Source organism: Mangifera indica, chromosome 1 (genome assembly GCF_011075055.1).
Source record: "Mangifera indica cultivar Alphonso chromosome 1, CATAS_Mindica_2.1, whole genome shotgun sequence".
Lineage (NCBI taxonomy): Eukaryota > Viridiplantae > Streptophyta > Magnoliopsida > Sapindales > Anacardiaceae > Mangifera > Mangifera indica.
Genome location: NC_058137.1, coordinates 1,831,601 through 1,848,621, shown reverse-complemented (window position 1 = coordinate 1,848,621; position 17,021 = coordinate 1,831,601). Strand labels below are relative to the sequence as shown.

At 34.6% G+C, this 17,021-nt stretch overlaps 3 protein-coding genes across 3 annotated transcripts; 1 reads left to right on the top strand and 2 right to left on the bottom strand.

Moving 5' to 3' along the window:
* Positions 1-3,310: 3,310 nt before the first annotated feature.
* On the bottom strand, positions 3,311-5,550 carry LOC123209288 (L-type lectin-domain containing receptor kinase IV.1-like). The gene has a single exon (XM_044627255.1). It carries the CDS (start codon positions 5,424-5,426, stop codon positions 3,420-3,422), a length of 2,007 nt encoding a protein of 668 aa, XP_044483190.1. The 5' UTR covers positions 5,427-5,550; the 3' UTR covers positions 3,311-3,419.
* Positions 5,551-9,816: 4,266 nt separating this feature from the next.
* LOC123215923 (L-type lectin-domain containing receptor kinase IV.1-like) lies at positions 9,817-13,249 on the bottom strand. The gene is made up of 2 exons (XM_044636233.1): positions 11,334-13,249; positions 9,817-9,938 (listed from the first exon to the last, which is right to left on the bottom strand). The coding sequence occupies exons 1-2, from the start codon at positions 13,228-13,230 to the stop codon at positions 9,817-9,819; spliced, it is 2,019 nt and encodes a 672-aa protein (XP_044492168.1). The 5' UTR covers positions 13,231-13,249.
* Positions 13,250-16,297: 3,048 nt separating this feature from the next.
* On the top strand, positions 16,298-16,740 carry LOC123224668 (subtilisin inhibitor-like). The gene is made up of 2 exons (XM_044648337.1): positions 16,298-16,367; positions 16,475-16,740. The coding sequence occupies exons 1-2, from the start codon at positions 16,298-16,300 to the stop codon at positions 16,738-16,740; spliced, it is 336 nt and encodes a 111-aa protein (XP_044504272.1).
* Positions 16,741-17,021: the final 281 nt, after the last annotated feature.

Here is a 17,021-nt window from a genome sequence, read left to right as displayed (position 1 = left end):
GATTCTTTTTGGGTCAAGTCCAAATAAGGGTTTATTCGGGTTTGATTTGGATCAAATAGAGTAACACAAATTCGATTTGAGATAAATGAACTCAAATTTTGTTAAACTCAACTGGGCTCAATGTGTAAAATTGAAATTCGAGTTTCACTTCTAAACTACTTAATTTTGGATTTTGTCTAGAGCTAGTTCAAATATTATAGTTTGATATTAAAAGTGGATTTGATCTAAATTTGCATAAACTTAGCTCAAAACTCGAATTAAAAATGTTCTAATTGAACTCATCAATTAATCCGATCCAAATAAATTTGAACTCGATTATTTATAAGAATGAACTGAATCCTTGAATCATTCTTGAATCAAACTCAATTCAAATATTTTCAAATTGAAATATCAACCAAACTCAAACCAATTTGGTTAAAATTCAATGTAGTTGGATTGCTATTGATCATTATTAATTTAGGACTGTTTAAAAGGAAGACTTTAAGTGGGGTGCCGTAGATTATTTGACAAATTAGTGTGTAAGTCTGAGAGATGCACCATCACTTTCCATTAGTAGTTAGCCATCGGTTTCTGTTGTTCTACAAAGGCAAGTAAAGTCAGTATTTGGTCATCGCAACAATCAATATTTGAATTATTTTTGTCAATGTCGCATGGTTAGAATATATTACTTATTGTATCGAAAAATCTGAATCCAAAGATTGAATCAATGCCTTGAGCACCCAGTTTAGTATTATTATTTTTTCCAGTTTTCCTTAACTTTTTCCGAAGAGTTGGTTTTACCAATATATATACCTGCAAATTTTTTATTTTTTTATAATCGAGAATTCATAATAAATTTAAGATATAATAATTAAATTTATAATTATTATATTAGATGGATCAAAATCAATAAAATTATGTATATCTAATTTTGGTATATAATTTATGTACATAAATAAAGTGTTATCATATGATTAGATATTTTTTTATCATATGATAACACATATTTTAAAATCATCTAATTATATAATGATATATTACTGTATATATAAATTATGTACCAAAAATAGATACACATAATATTATTCGAATCAAAATTATATCAATTTTACTGCATTAATCACTTACTAATCTCGATTGACATGGGTCAACAGAAGGTACATCCATAACCCGTGAAATAATCTTGAGGCCGTACGTCGGTGAAGTCAACACAATTCCTGATTTTCAAAACCAGCCTTAAGCCATCAGTTGTCAGGAAAAATAGAAACAATTCATTGAAAAATCGATTTGAAAATTAGTCCATATTAATTAAACTGTGATCCAACCATTTGAATATCTAGTTCGTCGACCCAACATCAAATGTATAGTTTGACTATCGATTTAACCAAATCTTCCTTCTTACCATATGGATCATCACTGGTATGGTTGTGCTTGGTTTGACTCTAATGTCAATTGCTAACGGGTATAAATTACTGATCGGTAAACTATTGTTTTCTAAATTCTTCATGCAAATGGTTTAATCTATTTATTTATTTTTTTTAACTCAAATACCTATTTATGAGAAAATTTTTGTTAAAAATATCAATTAGGATTAGGAGAAAAAATTATCATTTACTAAAAAATTTTATTATATTTTTCTTTCTAGGTTTAAAAATCTTAGAATTTTATCCATACCCAAAGTTTAAAAAGTGATTATTTTTCTCTTAAAGTTTTTTCTTCTTCTCTATGGCGATGATATGTCATCTTTGGTAGTCGGTTGTCTTTCCTCCGGCCTTATCTCCTCTCCTAGTCCCTCTCCCTTTGCTCTTCAATGACTTTTCAAATGAAAATCATCTAAAAATTCAGATGACATCCAAATTCATCTGACATAGTCTGGATTTCCAGATGAAAGTCATCTAGATTTTCAAACTATTTTTGTTTGAAAAGTCATCGGAGATTAAAGGGAGAGAGACCGAGAGGAGAGATAAGACCGAAAGGAGGATGGTCAACGACTGATGACGGTAGATCATCGCTAGAGAGAAGAGAAAAATCCCTAAGGGGGAAATTATCACTTTTCAAACTTTGGGTGGGAGAAAATTGAGAGATTTTTTTTAATTTAAGGAGAAAAATATGATAAAACTTTACTTTTTGAATAAATAATGATTTTATCTCTAACTTTAACTAAAATTTTTAATAAAAATTGTCTTATAAGTAGATATTTGAATTTTTAAAAGTTAGAAGATAAGATTTTATGTTTTCACTATATCTTGAATGAAAATAAATCTTTTGGCCTTATTTGTCATGATGCATTTTTTAGTTTTATATAAGATAAATTACGAGGACTAATGGTTAAAATTGGTCAAACAATTATGTTGTTCATTACTATGAAAATATTTGAAATTTTATATGTTTATCTTATCCAAAATAGTTGATGTTAGCTTTATGGTGTTTTATATCTGATTTGCTAATTGTTTATGTTATGCATATAGTGGTAGATTCAAACCGAGCTAAACTCAAACAATTTTTAGTTTGAGTTTAATTTGAATAAAAAATAACTTAGTTTGATAAAATCAAACTAACATTTAAAGTGATTTGAGTTCAATTCGAATTTAATTTAAAGTTATAGTTTAAATTCATTATTCAGTGACAAACTAACATCGTTTAATAATTACTTGATATAATTCGAATCAAGACATGAATAAAGTTTGAATAAAATCGAGCCATCTATTTGGCTTGTGAATCAAATTGAATCGAACTTTTATTTAACTTGAATTCATTTTGGTTTTGAAACAAGTTAAACCTTTTAACTCAAATTTGAATTAAACGAATTCAAACAAAACTAAACAAGCTTTCAAGCTAAAACCAGTTCGGTTTGGATCTAACACTAAATGCATAAACCTTTTCTTTCCTCTCCATTTCCTTTATGTGAGTGATCATATTATTGTTCATGGGTTATTATTCAAATCTAAATTTATGCAATAATTTCCTAATCTATTAGGTGACAGATTAGACAAGATAAAGATCGTACCATGTTATGATAAAAAGTCCTTCCTTTTTTATCGCATGTGTATGTGTGTGTGAAAAATGCATGCTGACATGTTGTTTTCCTCAGATAATAAACATCCACCTGCAAGCCAAGTCGTCTCTGTGCGTGTGTGTAAAATGCATGCTGATATGTTTTGTGTGAGAGAGAGAGAGACAGAGATGCATGTTGACATGTTATTTTTCTTGGATAGTGAACATCCACCTGCATTTCAAGTCGTTTCCTCTGTAACCACAACATAACAATTTAAAAGAGATTTTAGGAGAGAAAAAGCTGTCACTTCAATGTAAGAAAATTTTAGAAGACAACTGGATTCAAAATATAGGGGAATCAATTATTCTTATAACTATAAACTAATTTGATACAATATTTTATAATCTATGTGTAAGTCTGCTAGTAGTTTAATTTTACATAAGCATCATCGGCCACCTGAAAGTATCGAATCTGCGACAGATGTTGATACACTTGGGCCTATGTAAGATGAATTAGTGATGACAAAATCATCCAACTCTTTCTGATGAGCAAATGCTATACCACTAGTTGAGATTCTACTCTCTGATAACTCCGGGAATGGAGAATCCTTCTCCAAATATTGGACAACTTGTCGCATGCTTGGCCTAGCAGCTGGCTCCGAATGAGAGCACGACAACCCAAGATTCAACACCAACTCCACTTCCTCCGCTATGTAATCTGTACCCAATTTTGGGTCCCTTGCTTCAAGAATCGCACCTTGCTTCCAAAAGCCAAATACCCATTCAACCAAAACCATGTCCTCTGCTGGTGCTCGTGGCTCTATCGGCCTTCTGCCACAAGCAACCTCAAGCAGAAATGCACCAAAAGCAAACACATCAGTGCTTCTTGTGGCCTTCCCAGTTCGAACGTGGTCAGGGGCAAGATAACCAAGCGTTCCAACGACGTGTGTTGTTTGTGGATCAGTTCCATGGTCGTATAATCTCGCGAGGCCAAAGTCTCCTAATCTTCCATTAAATTCAGCATCAAGTAACACATTACTGGCCTTGACATCTCTGTGAATAACAACTTTTTCCCATCCTTCGTGGAGGTAAAATAGGCCCAAGGCCACGCCTTTGATCACTCGAAATCTTTGTCCCCAATTCAGGGTGATCGTTGACTGGTTGTAAAGGTACCTGTCGAGGCTTCCATTAGGCATGTAGTCATACACCAAAAGCAATTCTCCTTTACGGCGGCAATAACCCAAGAGTTGCACTAAATTCCGATGGCGTAGTTGCCCAATGCTGACAATTTCAGCAACAAATTCTCTCATACCTTGTCTTGATTCATGAGAGATTCTCTTCACTGCAATCTCTAGTTTAGAGGTGGGTAGAACGCCTTTATATACCCTGCCAAATCCACCACTACCTAGCAGCTCTGTTTCTCTGAATCCTTTTGTGGCAAAATAAAGATCCTTATATTTGAATCTCTGAGGCCCGTATTCAAGCTCCCATTGTTCAAGCTCTTCAGCGAACTTTCTTTTCCTTCTTATCAGATAAACAGCTCCCGAAACCGCAGCTAAAATTAAGCTTGCAGAAATCAAAGGCAACACAGCAGCCAGAAGCATTGATCTCTCCTTAGTACCTATCCTGGGAAGCTTAGGAAGTTGAGAGAGGCGTAGTTCCTCCGCCTGGCCATTGATCTTAAAACTCCAGCCCAAAACATAATGAGATGTTAGCATTGAACCAGGCGATGATGAGAAGCCAACAAACATGGCGGTGTAAAAAACAGGGGAAAGATCACGGGACCAAGATAGAAGAGGAATACTGGGCTTCCCACTGTTAAATGGAGCTAAAGTAACATTGATTTGCTTCTTTTGACCATCATACTCCACCCAAACTTGCATTTTTTCATTACTAATGAGCGTCAAGTTCTTAAATTCACCAGTTTGATTATCATAATAACCTGCTGGAGCTGATTTCTCAGACTTCATTCCATTAACATCAATCCCAACATGGTTATCATTGATATCGAAAAACTCACCACTCAGAACGGTGTCCAATTCCACCGCAAAAACATGATTACTGGCATTTCCATTGTTGCTTTCATTGAAAAGGCCAAGGAACTGACTTGGACGAGCACCCGGAAGCCCTCTTGTCGGCGCAATCACGAAAGCCATGCCATGCCCAGCAAGATTCTGGTACACAGGGTGAATAGCGAAAACAAAGGTAGTAGAGAAAGAAAAGGCGGAGCCATTTAAAGAGTGTTTGAAGGGTATTGGTTCAGGGTAGAAGGCATGACCGTTTCGTATTTTGGTTTCGTTGGTAAGCCGCAAAAGTCCACTGGGGGTAACCTGAGCTATGCCATCGAGGATAAGATTAGCCGATTTAAACCCGTTGTAGATAAAACCAGGATTTTCATCAGCTGCTGCTAAGCCAATCAGGAGAGACACCATAATCGCAAGCTTCGACAACATGGCTGATGGCACGGCTATTCCTTAAACCATGCTCTTCTGTCATCCCTCTCAAGAATTATATGCAGGATAATAATGAAAAACAGCGACAGAGTTTACACACGAAGTCTCCTGGATTGCCGCTCAACAATACACTGCTTCAAAAACAAGGTGTCAATCAGACAGACAGTCACCGCCTCCTATCCTATGGGACCGAGTTGAATTCGAGTCAACTAGAGTGGCCCCCCTGCCAAAGGCTGATGGACCACGGAATTTAATTTCAAGCCCGCCAGTTGGAAAAAAATTTACAGATGAACAGAAGCTAAACTTTATATGTTGCATTTTATTTTATTTTATTTTTCTAATTAAAATGATTAAATTTCATTGCATTAAAGATCTCTGACGTCGTATTTCCCAGATTCTCTCACATCATCAGCTCAAAAGTCCAGCATCAGTTCAAATCTGGCTCCTTCATTTTCAGGAGGAATTTCATCCGAACTTACTCATTTCTTGTTTTATCGCCTCTCTGTTTCTTACCAAACAAACGACTTCAACTAATCGACAAATCCTAAATCACTGTATTAGACCTTTCAAATATCATGTTAAGGCAACTAGACAAGCGACAGTTCAACGTTGCAATATCAGGTGTGAAAAGAGAAAAAAGGTGAAGTTAAAATGGGAAATGAGATTTACAGCGGCAAAGCCCACTAATGTCGGCAACATTTTCCAACTTTTTTTTCCTAGGAGCAACAGATTTATTTAGTAAATAAAATTGGAATGTATAAATAATATTATATTTAATTGATTATAATATTTAAATCTTTTAAAAACATTACCAGGATAAATTAGTATTATATTGGGTATTTCAGGTATTTATTAAAATATTTTTCTTGTTAATATTGTAATAGGCTATTTTCTTCATGGTGTAAAATTATGAAATTAATTATTGGGTATTCACATATTACCCCAATCAAATGTATTCTTATTATAGTAAGAGTGTTTTTGAGTTAAGAAATATTTTATTGTAAAAAATAAAAAAAAAGATCATTAAGATATATATTTAAAAGATTAGTAGGTATTTTTATATTTAATAAAATTGATATATATTTAATAAAATAGATCAAACCCAATAATTATTTATATATAATAATTTTTTTAAATATATTTTCAATTTTATACTATTAATCTGTAATGTAATTTATTTTTGCATAATATTTCAGTTTACAATGAAAGTGTGATAGCAATTAAATCTACTGTTAAATCCAGGTGGGGCCAGTTCAACTTCTAATGTCACGTGAATAAGGGGGGAGTGGCAATTGGAATTACAGCAGACAGTACTGAGAGATACTTTCTTGCCACGGCATAGGAGGGGAAATTCCAGGAAAATTCGGTAAGTTTATAGAGAAATAGCATGGACGCCTAAATTCTTCTTATTAACATACGATACCTAAAACAGACAAATCACACTGTGAGCATCAACGACCACCTGAACGTAGTGATTTTGCAACAGAAGAGGACCCTGTTAGTTCTACAGGGTTAAATTCGAATTGAATTAAATTTAAATTTGATTTGATTTATATATAATAGAGTTTTAGTTTGAGTTTGTCGAGCTCATAGAAGTTGGGTTTGAACTTATTCGAATTCGATTCAACTTATTTTGAATTTGAGTTTTTAACTATATAGTTGTTGAAATAACGTCATTTTAATATATATTGATCGAAACAATGTTATTTTGTATTAAAATTTTTAATTGACAAATTTGACGAGTAACTCAAACTCGAACGAGCTTGTATAAGACTGACTTGTTTCAAGTTTGTTCGAGTCAAACTTAAGCTCGAACAGACTCAGTTCGAATCTAATTCTATTCCCACAGCTAGGGTTGGACTCGAGCTGAGTCAGCTTGAGCTCGGCTCTGCTCGGTTCGAGCCTGAAATAAGTTGAGCTCTGTTTGGCTCGATCAAGCTCGAATTGGCTCGGTAGATTTTTTTTAAAAATTTTTTATACAAAATGACATCGTTTTGATCCATATATATTAAAAACGATATCGTTTTGATATAAAAAACGAGTCAAATCGAGCCAAAAATATGCCGAACTCGAGCCGAGCCGAATTGAGCTCGAGTCGAGCTCGAACCGAACTCGAGCCGTCTATAAATAAATCGAGCCGAGTCTGAGCTGGCTGTGAGCCGAGCTCAATTTGACTCGATTCGAATCTAACCCTACCCACAGCAAATGGACATTGCAAATGAAAATCATCAAGACCTTTACTATTAGAGAATGTTAGGCCACTCGCTGAAATTCCAACAGACGATAGCTCTGGCAAATAAGCATCCTTCTCCAGATGCTGCACAACCTGTCTCATGCTTGGCCGTGCTGTTGGCTCTGAATGTGAGCCAACCCTAACCTGATTGTTAAAAATTAACTATTTTCGCTGAGGATAAATTTTAAAAAATAATATTTTTCTTTTAAGATGTAGATTTCAATCTCTGAAACTTTACAAAGACATTATCATGCTCTGACTGTATCTCTTTTTTCCTTTGAAAAGCCGATCTATCAAAATCTGATCTGAAAAATTGAAAAGTTTTGTCAGGAGATGAAGACAACAGCCTCGTCAACGGTACACTGCATGTAAAACAGGGCATCAATCAGACGGTCGATCACCGTCTACTATGGGACCGAGTTGAATTCGAGTCAACTAGAGTGGCCCTACTGACATTGGCGGATTGACTACTGAATTTAATTTCAAGCCCGCCAGTCGAAAAAAATTTACAGATGAACAGAAGCTAAGCTTTAAATGTTGCATTTTATTTTATTTTCTAATTAAAATGATGAAATTTCATTACATTTAAGTTCTCTGACGTACAGAAACTTGTCATATTTTCCAGCTTCTCTCACCTCATCAGCCTGGCCCCTCCATTCATTTGGCGTTAACTCCTTTTGAATCTTCATTTTCAGAAGGAATTTCCTCCAAATTCACCTAGTTCGTTTCTGGTTTTATTGTATCTGTGTTTCTTCCCAGACGAACGACTTCAACTAAACGACAAATCCTAAATCAGTGTAACAGGCCTTTCGTATATCATGTTAAATCAACTGGACAAACGACACTTCAACGTTGCAATATCAGGAGTGAAAAGAGAAAATGGTGAAGTTAAAATGGGAAATGGGATTTACAGGGGTAAAGCCCACTAATTTCGGCAACATTTTCCAACTTTTTTTTTTCCTAGGAGCAACAGATTTATTTAGTGAATATCACATTGGAATTTTGTGTAGCGTTATTATGGTTGGTAAAATTAGGTTGTATAAATAATTATTATATTTAATTAATTATAATAAAATAATAAAATTACATTATTACATTATATTATTTAAAATTTTTAAAAATATTACTAGCATAAATTAGTATTATATTGGGCACTTTGGTATTTGTTGAAATGTTTTTCTGTGTTAATATTGTAACAGGTTTTTTTCTTTATGGTGTAAAATTATGAAATTAATTATTGGGTATTCACACATTATCTGAATAAAAAATAGATCCTTATTACCGTACGAGTGTCTTTGATTCGAATAACCTTTTATTATAAAAAATAAAAAAATGTCATAAAGATATATACTTATAAGATTAATAAGTATTCTTGTGTTAAGTAAAATTTATATGTATAAATAATTATTATATTTAATTAATTGTAATAAAAAAATATTAAAATATAATTTTATTGAAATACCCATTTATATTAAACTAAGCCAAGGTCATTGAGATAAAGTCGGGGTGATACGGCAAAGGTGAAACTAGAATAGAATAGAAATGGGAGGAGAACGATGAAATAAGGTGGGGGAAATTGTAGTAAATGAAGATGATGGAAACACATCGGAAAAGTCTAGTGACTACTGTGAGAAAATTGTTGCCAATGACCCCAAAAATTGACACAAGTGAATCGACAGATCAGAAGATTCCCGCTAGAAGACGACAAGGGTTAACTCACCTCTCCAAGTAGACATCGTAGGGACAACATCGAGGGGGAAGCGAGTAAATTTGGTGCAAAATCTCCGGATAAAAAATTGTGTTGTAGTGTAGGAGATTTGGTGGGTGTCAGTTCCACACATTTGTTGTTTGCAAAATGGGACGATGCCATGCAAGTGGTAGTGCCGGGACAATTCTTTGCAAGCAGCAAGTGGTGATTGTGTGAGCGGTGGCAAGTGGTGATGTAGGCAGTAAAAAGCTAATTTTAATGTCACGTGAATAAAGGGGAAGAGGCAATTGGAATTACAGCAGAGAGTGTTGAGAGATGCTATCTTGCCATGGCATGGAAGGAGAGGAAATTCCAGGAAAATTCGGTAAGATTATAGAGAGATAGCATGGACGCATAAATTCTTCTTATTAACATACGATGCCTAAATCAGACAAATCACACTGTAAGCATCATCGACGACCAGAAAGTAGTGATTCTGCAACAGAAGAGGATCCTGTTAGTCCCACAGCAGATGGACATTGCAAATGAAAATCATCAAGACCTTTACTATCAGAGAATGTTAGGCCACTCGCTGAAATTCCAACAGATGATAGCTCTGGCAAAGGAGCATCCTTCTCCAGATACTGCACAACTTGTCTAATGCTTGGTCGTGCTATTGGCTCTGAATGTGAGCCAATCAACCCAAGTTTTAGCACTATCTCCAATTCCTCAGCTACGTAATTCATTCCCAAGTTTTGATCCCGTGCCTCAAGAATATCACCCCTACTTCAAAAACCAAATACCCACTCAAACAATATCTCCACATCCTCCGATTCCGCTCGTGGTTGTATAGGCCTTCTTCCACAAGCAACTTCAAGCAGAAATGAACCAAAAGCAAACACATCACTGCTTCTTGTGGCCTTCCCAGTTCGAGCATTTTCAGGGGCTAGATAACCAGGAGTTCCAACAACGTGTGTTGTTTGTAGATCAGTTCCATGGTCATATAATCTTGCAAGACCAGTGTTAGTATAAGGGTGTAACTGCAACATGATCAAACCTGAGGTACTAAGATGTTAACTTGTAAATGAAGTGGGCTTAACATGTTTGATAATAACTAAGGCGTTACTTGGATATTTTAACCGCATGCATATAAAAACGGTGGTCCTTATAACTAATTGTGTTCGAATATTTAATTAAATATTTAATTAAGTACATATATTTAATTATGTATCTAATTATATAAGTAGGTAAAAATATTTTGTTATTATATAATTAAATAATTTTAAATTTATAATGAAATAATCATCAATCAGACAATAATTTAATATCTATATATTTAATTCTTTTTCCTAAAAATATCATTATATAACTCTATAGCCTATTTTTTATTAATTATTGTATTATATATGTATCATTTTTATCCGTTTCTGTTTGTATTGATTAGGGTTTTGAGTCTCAACAATCAAAAAACTTAATGACATACATGATTATATATATTTTCTAAGGTGTTAGTTTCGAGTTTAACTTAACCTGAGTTGGGCTAATTGTCAAGTTCTAATCGAACCGATTGAGGTGTTAGTTTTGAGTTTAATTTTTCCTGAACCGGGCTAGTCATCCAGTCCTAATTGAAATTTTTTTGATTTGAACACCATCTCTTCTTGTTACTTTTTATTCTTGATTTTACAAAGTCAATTGAAGACAAAATCACGTAATTCTATAGAAGTTATTTGGGTGTCATGCATGAGATACTTGCATCATTGTACAAGGACTAGAACTTCTCATTACCGATAAAAATATAATATAAGATTTGGATTATACAAGGGATTTCCTGGTCTCACTCGTACCAACGTAGACATGGCAATTACTATAAACTTTTAAATTACAAACTGAAGTTTTAAAAATCATCGGCCACCTGAAAGCACTGACCCGGCAATAGAAGAAAAGCCTGAGAGGCCTGTAGAAGAAGATGGATCATCAAAGCCTTCACCATATGCTGAAATTCCAAGGGATGATAACTCTGGCAAAGGGACATCCTTCTCCAAATACTGTATAACTTGTCTCATGCTTGGCCTTGTTGTTGGCTCGGCATGAGAGCACATCAAACCAAGCTTCAACACCAACTCCAAATCCTCTGTCACAAAATCCGTGCCCAAATTCGGGTCCCTTGCCTCAAGAATTTCACCTCTACACCAATAACTAAACACCCAATCAACCAATATCACAACATCCTCCGATTGTGGTCGAGGTTCTATAGGCCTTCTACCACAGACAACTTCTAACAAAAATGTGCCAAAAGAAAAAACATCAGTGCTTCTTGTGGCCTTCCCTGTCCGTGTGTGCTCTGGGGCAAGATAGCCAATAGTTCCAACGACGTGTGTTGTTTGTGGATCAGTTCCGTGGTCATATAATCTTGCAAGGCCGAAATCTCCCAGTCTTGCATTCAATTCAGCATCGAGTAAAACGTTACTAGCCTTAACATCTCTGTGAATAACAACTTTTTCCCATCCTTCATGTAAATAAAATAGGCCCAAAGCTACGCCTTTGATGACTTGAAATCTTTGTCTCCAGTCAAGGGTGATCTTCGGTTGGTCATACAGGTACTTGTCAAGACTTCCATTGCACATATAGTCATACACCAAAAGCAGTTCTCCTTTACGCCGACAATAGCCCAAGAGTTGAACCAAATTCCGATGACGGAGGTGACCAATACTTACAATTTCAGCAATGAATTCTCTCATCCCTTGTCTTGATTCGTGAGAGATTTTCTTCACCGCAATCTCCAGTTTAGATTTCGGTAGGACACCTCTGTACACCCTTCCGAATCCACCAGTTCCTAATAGCTCCTTTTCTCCAAACCCTTTGGTGGCAATGTAAAGATCTTTGTATTTGAATCTCTGAGGCCCGTATTCAAGCTCCCAATCTTCAAGCACTTCAGCGAATTTTCTTTTCCTCCTTATCACATAAACTACCCCTGAGACTGCAGCCAAAGTCAAGATTACAAAAATTACAGGGAACCCAATCGTCAAAAGCTTTGATTTCGGTTTGGGGCCAATTCGGGGAAGCTTAGGAAGCTGAGAGAGTGCAAGTTCCTCTGCTTGGCCGTTCATCTTAAAACTCCAACCCAAAACATAATGAGATGATAACACCGTACCCGTGGATGATGAGAAGCCAACATACATGGCTTTGTTGAAAACAGGTGAAAGATCATATGGCAAAGACAAAAGTGGAGTACTTGGTTTACCACTATTGAATGGAGCTAAAGTGACATTGATTTGATTATAATCACCATTATATTCCACCCAAACTTGCATTCTTTTGCCACTTATAAGAGTCAAGTTCTTAAATTCACCAGTGCGATTCTCATGATAACCAGCAGGAGCTGATCTATTAGACTTCAGATCATTAATATCAATCCCCACATGGTTATCGTTGATGTCAGAGAACTCAGTGGTTACGGTGGTATCGAGCTCCACGGCAAAAACATGGTTGCTGTCATTACCTCTGTTTTGCTCGTTAAAAAGGCCTAAGTACTGACTTCCACGAGCATCTGGGAGCCCCCTTGTTGGTGCAATCACGAAGGCCATACCGTGCCCACTAATACTCAGATGCTGTGATGGGTGGATTGCAAAAACAAAGGTAGTAGAGTAAGAAAAAGCAGAGCCATTTGATGAGTTCTTGAAGGATATTGGGTTAGGATAAAAAGCATGACCTTTTTGCATGCCGGTGTTGTTGGTAAGTCGCAGAAGTCCATTGGATGTGAACTCGGCTACCCCATCGAGACTGAGATTAGCCGATTGGAACCCATTGTAGACGAAACCAAGTGTTTCATCTCCTGCTGCTAAGCTAGTTGAGAGAGAAACCAGAATTGCAAATTTGAAAAGCATGGCTATGCTCTTGCTATTGTCCTATGGTTTCACAAGCATTATAATAATAGTAAGGCAGCCTATGCTTAACTCAATTTTGCTAACGTAAAGAGCACGTCAATGTGCATTCTGGTCCGTTAATTACCTTTCAAAGAAAGGGAGATAATCAACGCAGTTTGACTTTTTGATCTCCCTTACATGGAGGAAACGAATAATGGAGCAAGAAAATGCCCAACATAAAATTTGTCCTAGTAAAATGAAGGGAGTTCGAAGATGCCAGCGTGCTAGAGTGAAGCATTCTAGAAGGATGTTATCTAAATCCAATGTTGATTCATTATAGTTGGAGGTCTGTTTCACTCATTATGGTTAGGTGAGGGATGGAGGGTTATCAGCCTCTAAGCTTCTTTGACTCATCGCCGGGTGCCATACGGCGGAGACCTTTTAACATCAATAATATCTGGAAGCATAGAATATTGAGGTATCTTAGAAATGGATTAGTAGTGCTAAAGAGTCTTAAATTTTCCAGTTGAAGCATCGTCTTCAACTTCAAAGCATGCTTACCACAAGAGGTGTAATGCAGTGGTTGATTTTTGTCGCCAAAGACCCACAAAACTGTGACTTTATACTATAGGCAATGAAATCGCACCCGTCACAAATGCTTTCGCTGTATTAAATAATATAAACCAGTTTATATTCAATTAGCCAACATTAAAAATAATCATTGTATTAGTAACCCAAATACAACAATTTTGGTGTCATCTAAGTAAACGATTTGTCTAATTCTTAATGCAACAGATTTGAACATCAAAGATAATAATTTTTAAAAATATTAGATAACGGTTATTTTAAAAAATTAAAATAGATAAATAAGATAAAGTCATTATTGAAACCAAAAAATATCTTCACAATTTCATATACTAAATATACAATAGACAAAAGTGACTGCCAAATGATCTATATTTCACTTCACTTAAAACTTGGGTTCTTCTTGTCAGTAAGCCTCTTCTTCACCAGCTGAAATTCCTTGCTCAGTAGACATTACAGAAATTTCATTGACAACAGGGCTATATTAACCTTCTTATGGAGAAATGGTGGTGAGTGCAAATGATATTTTTTCTTCATTAAAACTCTTTTTTTTTTTTTTTTTTATAGTTTTAAGAGATTGGATTGGATTTGTTGAGTGCAAATGATAAATTTGCTTTTATTATCGTTTAAAGAAGTGCTGATATTGATATTTTATTTTTGTATGTGGGAGTGAAATGACAATGTTTCATGCTTTTTTTATAATTCTTTTAATTCTGACTTGAATATAAAATGGTTAAATTCGAGTTTAAATTTGATTTTAATTTATGATTCAAATTAATTATTTGAATTCATGACTTAGTTTAACTCAAATTATGATTTAAATTAATAGTTCAAATTTATGACTTAATTCAATTTGAATTCATGATTCGAATTTATTTTAAATTTGTAGTTCAAATTCATAGTTACGAATTAATAAACATAATTTTGATGTACTATAATATTTTATATCTCATGAAACCGTAGCTAAATTTCTAATCTATAACAATAGTAATATAAATTCATTATTTTATATCTCATAATGTTACGGTTTTTCACCATCGTAATATATTGTTAATTTTTTAATACAACAGCATTAAAATCGTAATTTATATTATTTTAAGAAACAATTTAAAAACTGAGCGTTGCCTAAAATTAATACGTGGCAGTGGCAGGGGTATGAAATTACTATTGAAGACGGAATATAATTGTGTTGGCTTCATAACTCTTCACTCTTTTAGTTTACCTCATTTTTCAGTCACATTTATTTAATTGTTTTATAAATTCAATCAATTACATTATTGTGTAGAATGTATGTAGCATGGGAGTTATATATATATTTTGTAGGACTAAATTTTTTAAGGGAGAATGACTATTTTCCACCTGATTTTTGCTTGACTAACATTGCCTCCCTTCAACTTTGAAAATAACACTTTTCCATCTTTTTTTTTTTTTTTGTCAGCTCTAATTATATTTAAGTAATTTTTTTAATCTAAATTTAAATCTTAATTATAATTTTAAAGAAAAAAGAAAATTAAAAAAAATCTGCTTTATTCTTCTCCGTGCCCCACCACCCTCCATAGCCTCACCACAACTTTTCCTTCATTTTCTTCTGCCATCTTCATCTCATCACATCATATCTCTCAATACTTTCTGACTGTCTTTTTCTTCTTCAACTCTAAACTTTTTCCTCAAGGTTGATGACCGATGAAACCCAACCTCGTAGTATCTCTTTAATTGGAATAAAATACTTTTCGTGCAATTCAATAAAAATCAGGTTAAAATAACTTAATTTTTGCTAAATTACACAATTTTAATGACATTGTTAGTTAAATTTGGATAGATTTATATTAATTATATTGGTAATTTATAATGAGGGAGGTGGGTGAGTATGATTTTGATGTTGATATGTTGGTTGAATTTCAATAGAAAGAAAGTGGCCAAAGGCCTAAATCGGCAGATGAGGTGAACTAGATCGACTAATTGGGAACTTTACGGAGTAACTGATGAGAGTTTAAACTTTTGTGACAAAGTCAATGAAATGTAATTTTCGTTTTTTAAACATTATTAAATTAAATAGTTTTTTATATTAAAACCACACCGACGCCGGTGTGTAAAGCCCTTTCGTCGGCCATTGATTGTGCCCTTCTCATTACAATCGATCATTTCTTTCTGGTTGAAAAAGTCTAGTGTCTGTTTTTACTATTTCTCCCTCTGAGCTGATGCATCAAGTAGTTTGTTTTCATGGTGGGAAGTTGCATACATCTATTTATTTTGCTTTGTAAAGAATCACCTCATTTGATTTAGTGTGTAAAACTTCTTTAATAAATCAAATCCGCCGGCCAAGCAGGAAAAAAATATTCCTGAGATGTGGTGCATAGCAGTTGCCAAAGTTATTGGCCTGGCTCCCTTGGAATCTTCTCCAAATGGCAAAACCGAAGTTGGAATTGAAAAAATCCAAGAAATAGTTATTTCTGATACAGGGAAGATTATCAGCTTATAATAATCTTCCAGTTTGCTATTTGTTATGGCTGAGGAGAATAAACCAACTGAGCCCTCTAGAGAACAACTTGATCAATCGACACCAAGCTTGCCTTGTCAGTTACCTACTTGTTAATGATCAGTATTTTCATGTCATATTTATTTGATTGTTAAATAGAGTAAATCGATCAAGTGTTTTTACCTTTCCAAACTTTTTTGGTAGTGTTGTTAGCTCATCAATTTCATGGTGGGGATGCAGGAACATACGGGCAGCCACTTGGAACAAGCATGGCTACAAAAACAACATGGCCTGAGTTAGTAGGCCTAACTGCAGATGAAGCAGAGAAGAAAATCAAAGAAGAGAGACCAGCTGTACAAGTTCAGGTAGTTCCTTCAAATTCCATTGTCACCATGGATTTCAAACAGAATCGGGTTCGTCTGTATGTTGATTCCTCTAGAAAAGTTGAAAGGGCCCCAAAAATTGGGTAATGAGTTATTAATTCAACAACTGTCTGTCTTGTTGGATTAAAATAGATTGAAGGTTGAGAGTTGGAAAATTTATATCGTCCTTTTCTAAGAAAATGTTATACTTGAAATAACCCGACTTGTTTCTTGATATGTATGTTAATTTTTCCTTTGTCAACTATTAAAATTGCTAGTTTCTAAAGGTCATTGTAACATTGTTTTTCATAATATTGTAACTGAATGTTGTTTATCTGGCTTCTTGCCCTCTTTCATTTTGATTTTCTGACAGTATCTAGTCTAAGTGT

Bases quoted from the DNA above. Each gene is read 5' to 3' on its own strand.
- LOC123209288 (XM_044627255.1), bottom strand. From the start codon at position 5,426: ATGTTGTCGAAGCTTGCGATTATGGTGTCTCTCCTGATTGGCTTAGCA.
- LOC123215923 (XM_044636233.1), bottom strand. From the start codon at position 13,230: ATGCTTTTCAAATTTGCAATTCTGGTTTCTCTCTCAACTAGCTTAGCA. The intron at 9,939-11,333 runs GTGAAGGCTTTG...TTGGAATTTCAG, and splicing joins CCTTGGAATTTCAGCATATG to CGAGTGGCCTAACATTCTCT.
- LOC123224668 (XM_044648337.1), top strand. From the start codon at position 16,298: ATGGCTGAGGAGAATAAACCAACTGAGCCCTCTAGAGAACAACTTGAT. The intron at 16,368-16,474 runs GTCAGTTACCTA...CTTTTTTGGTAG, and splicing joins ATCGACACCAAGCTTGCCTT to TGTTGTTAGCTCATCAATTT.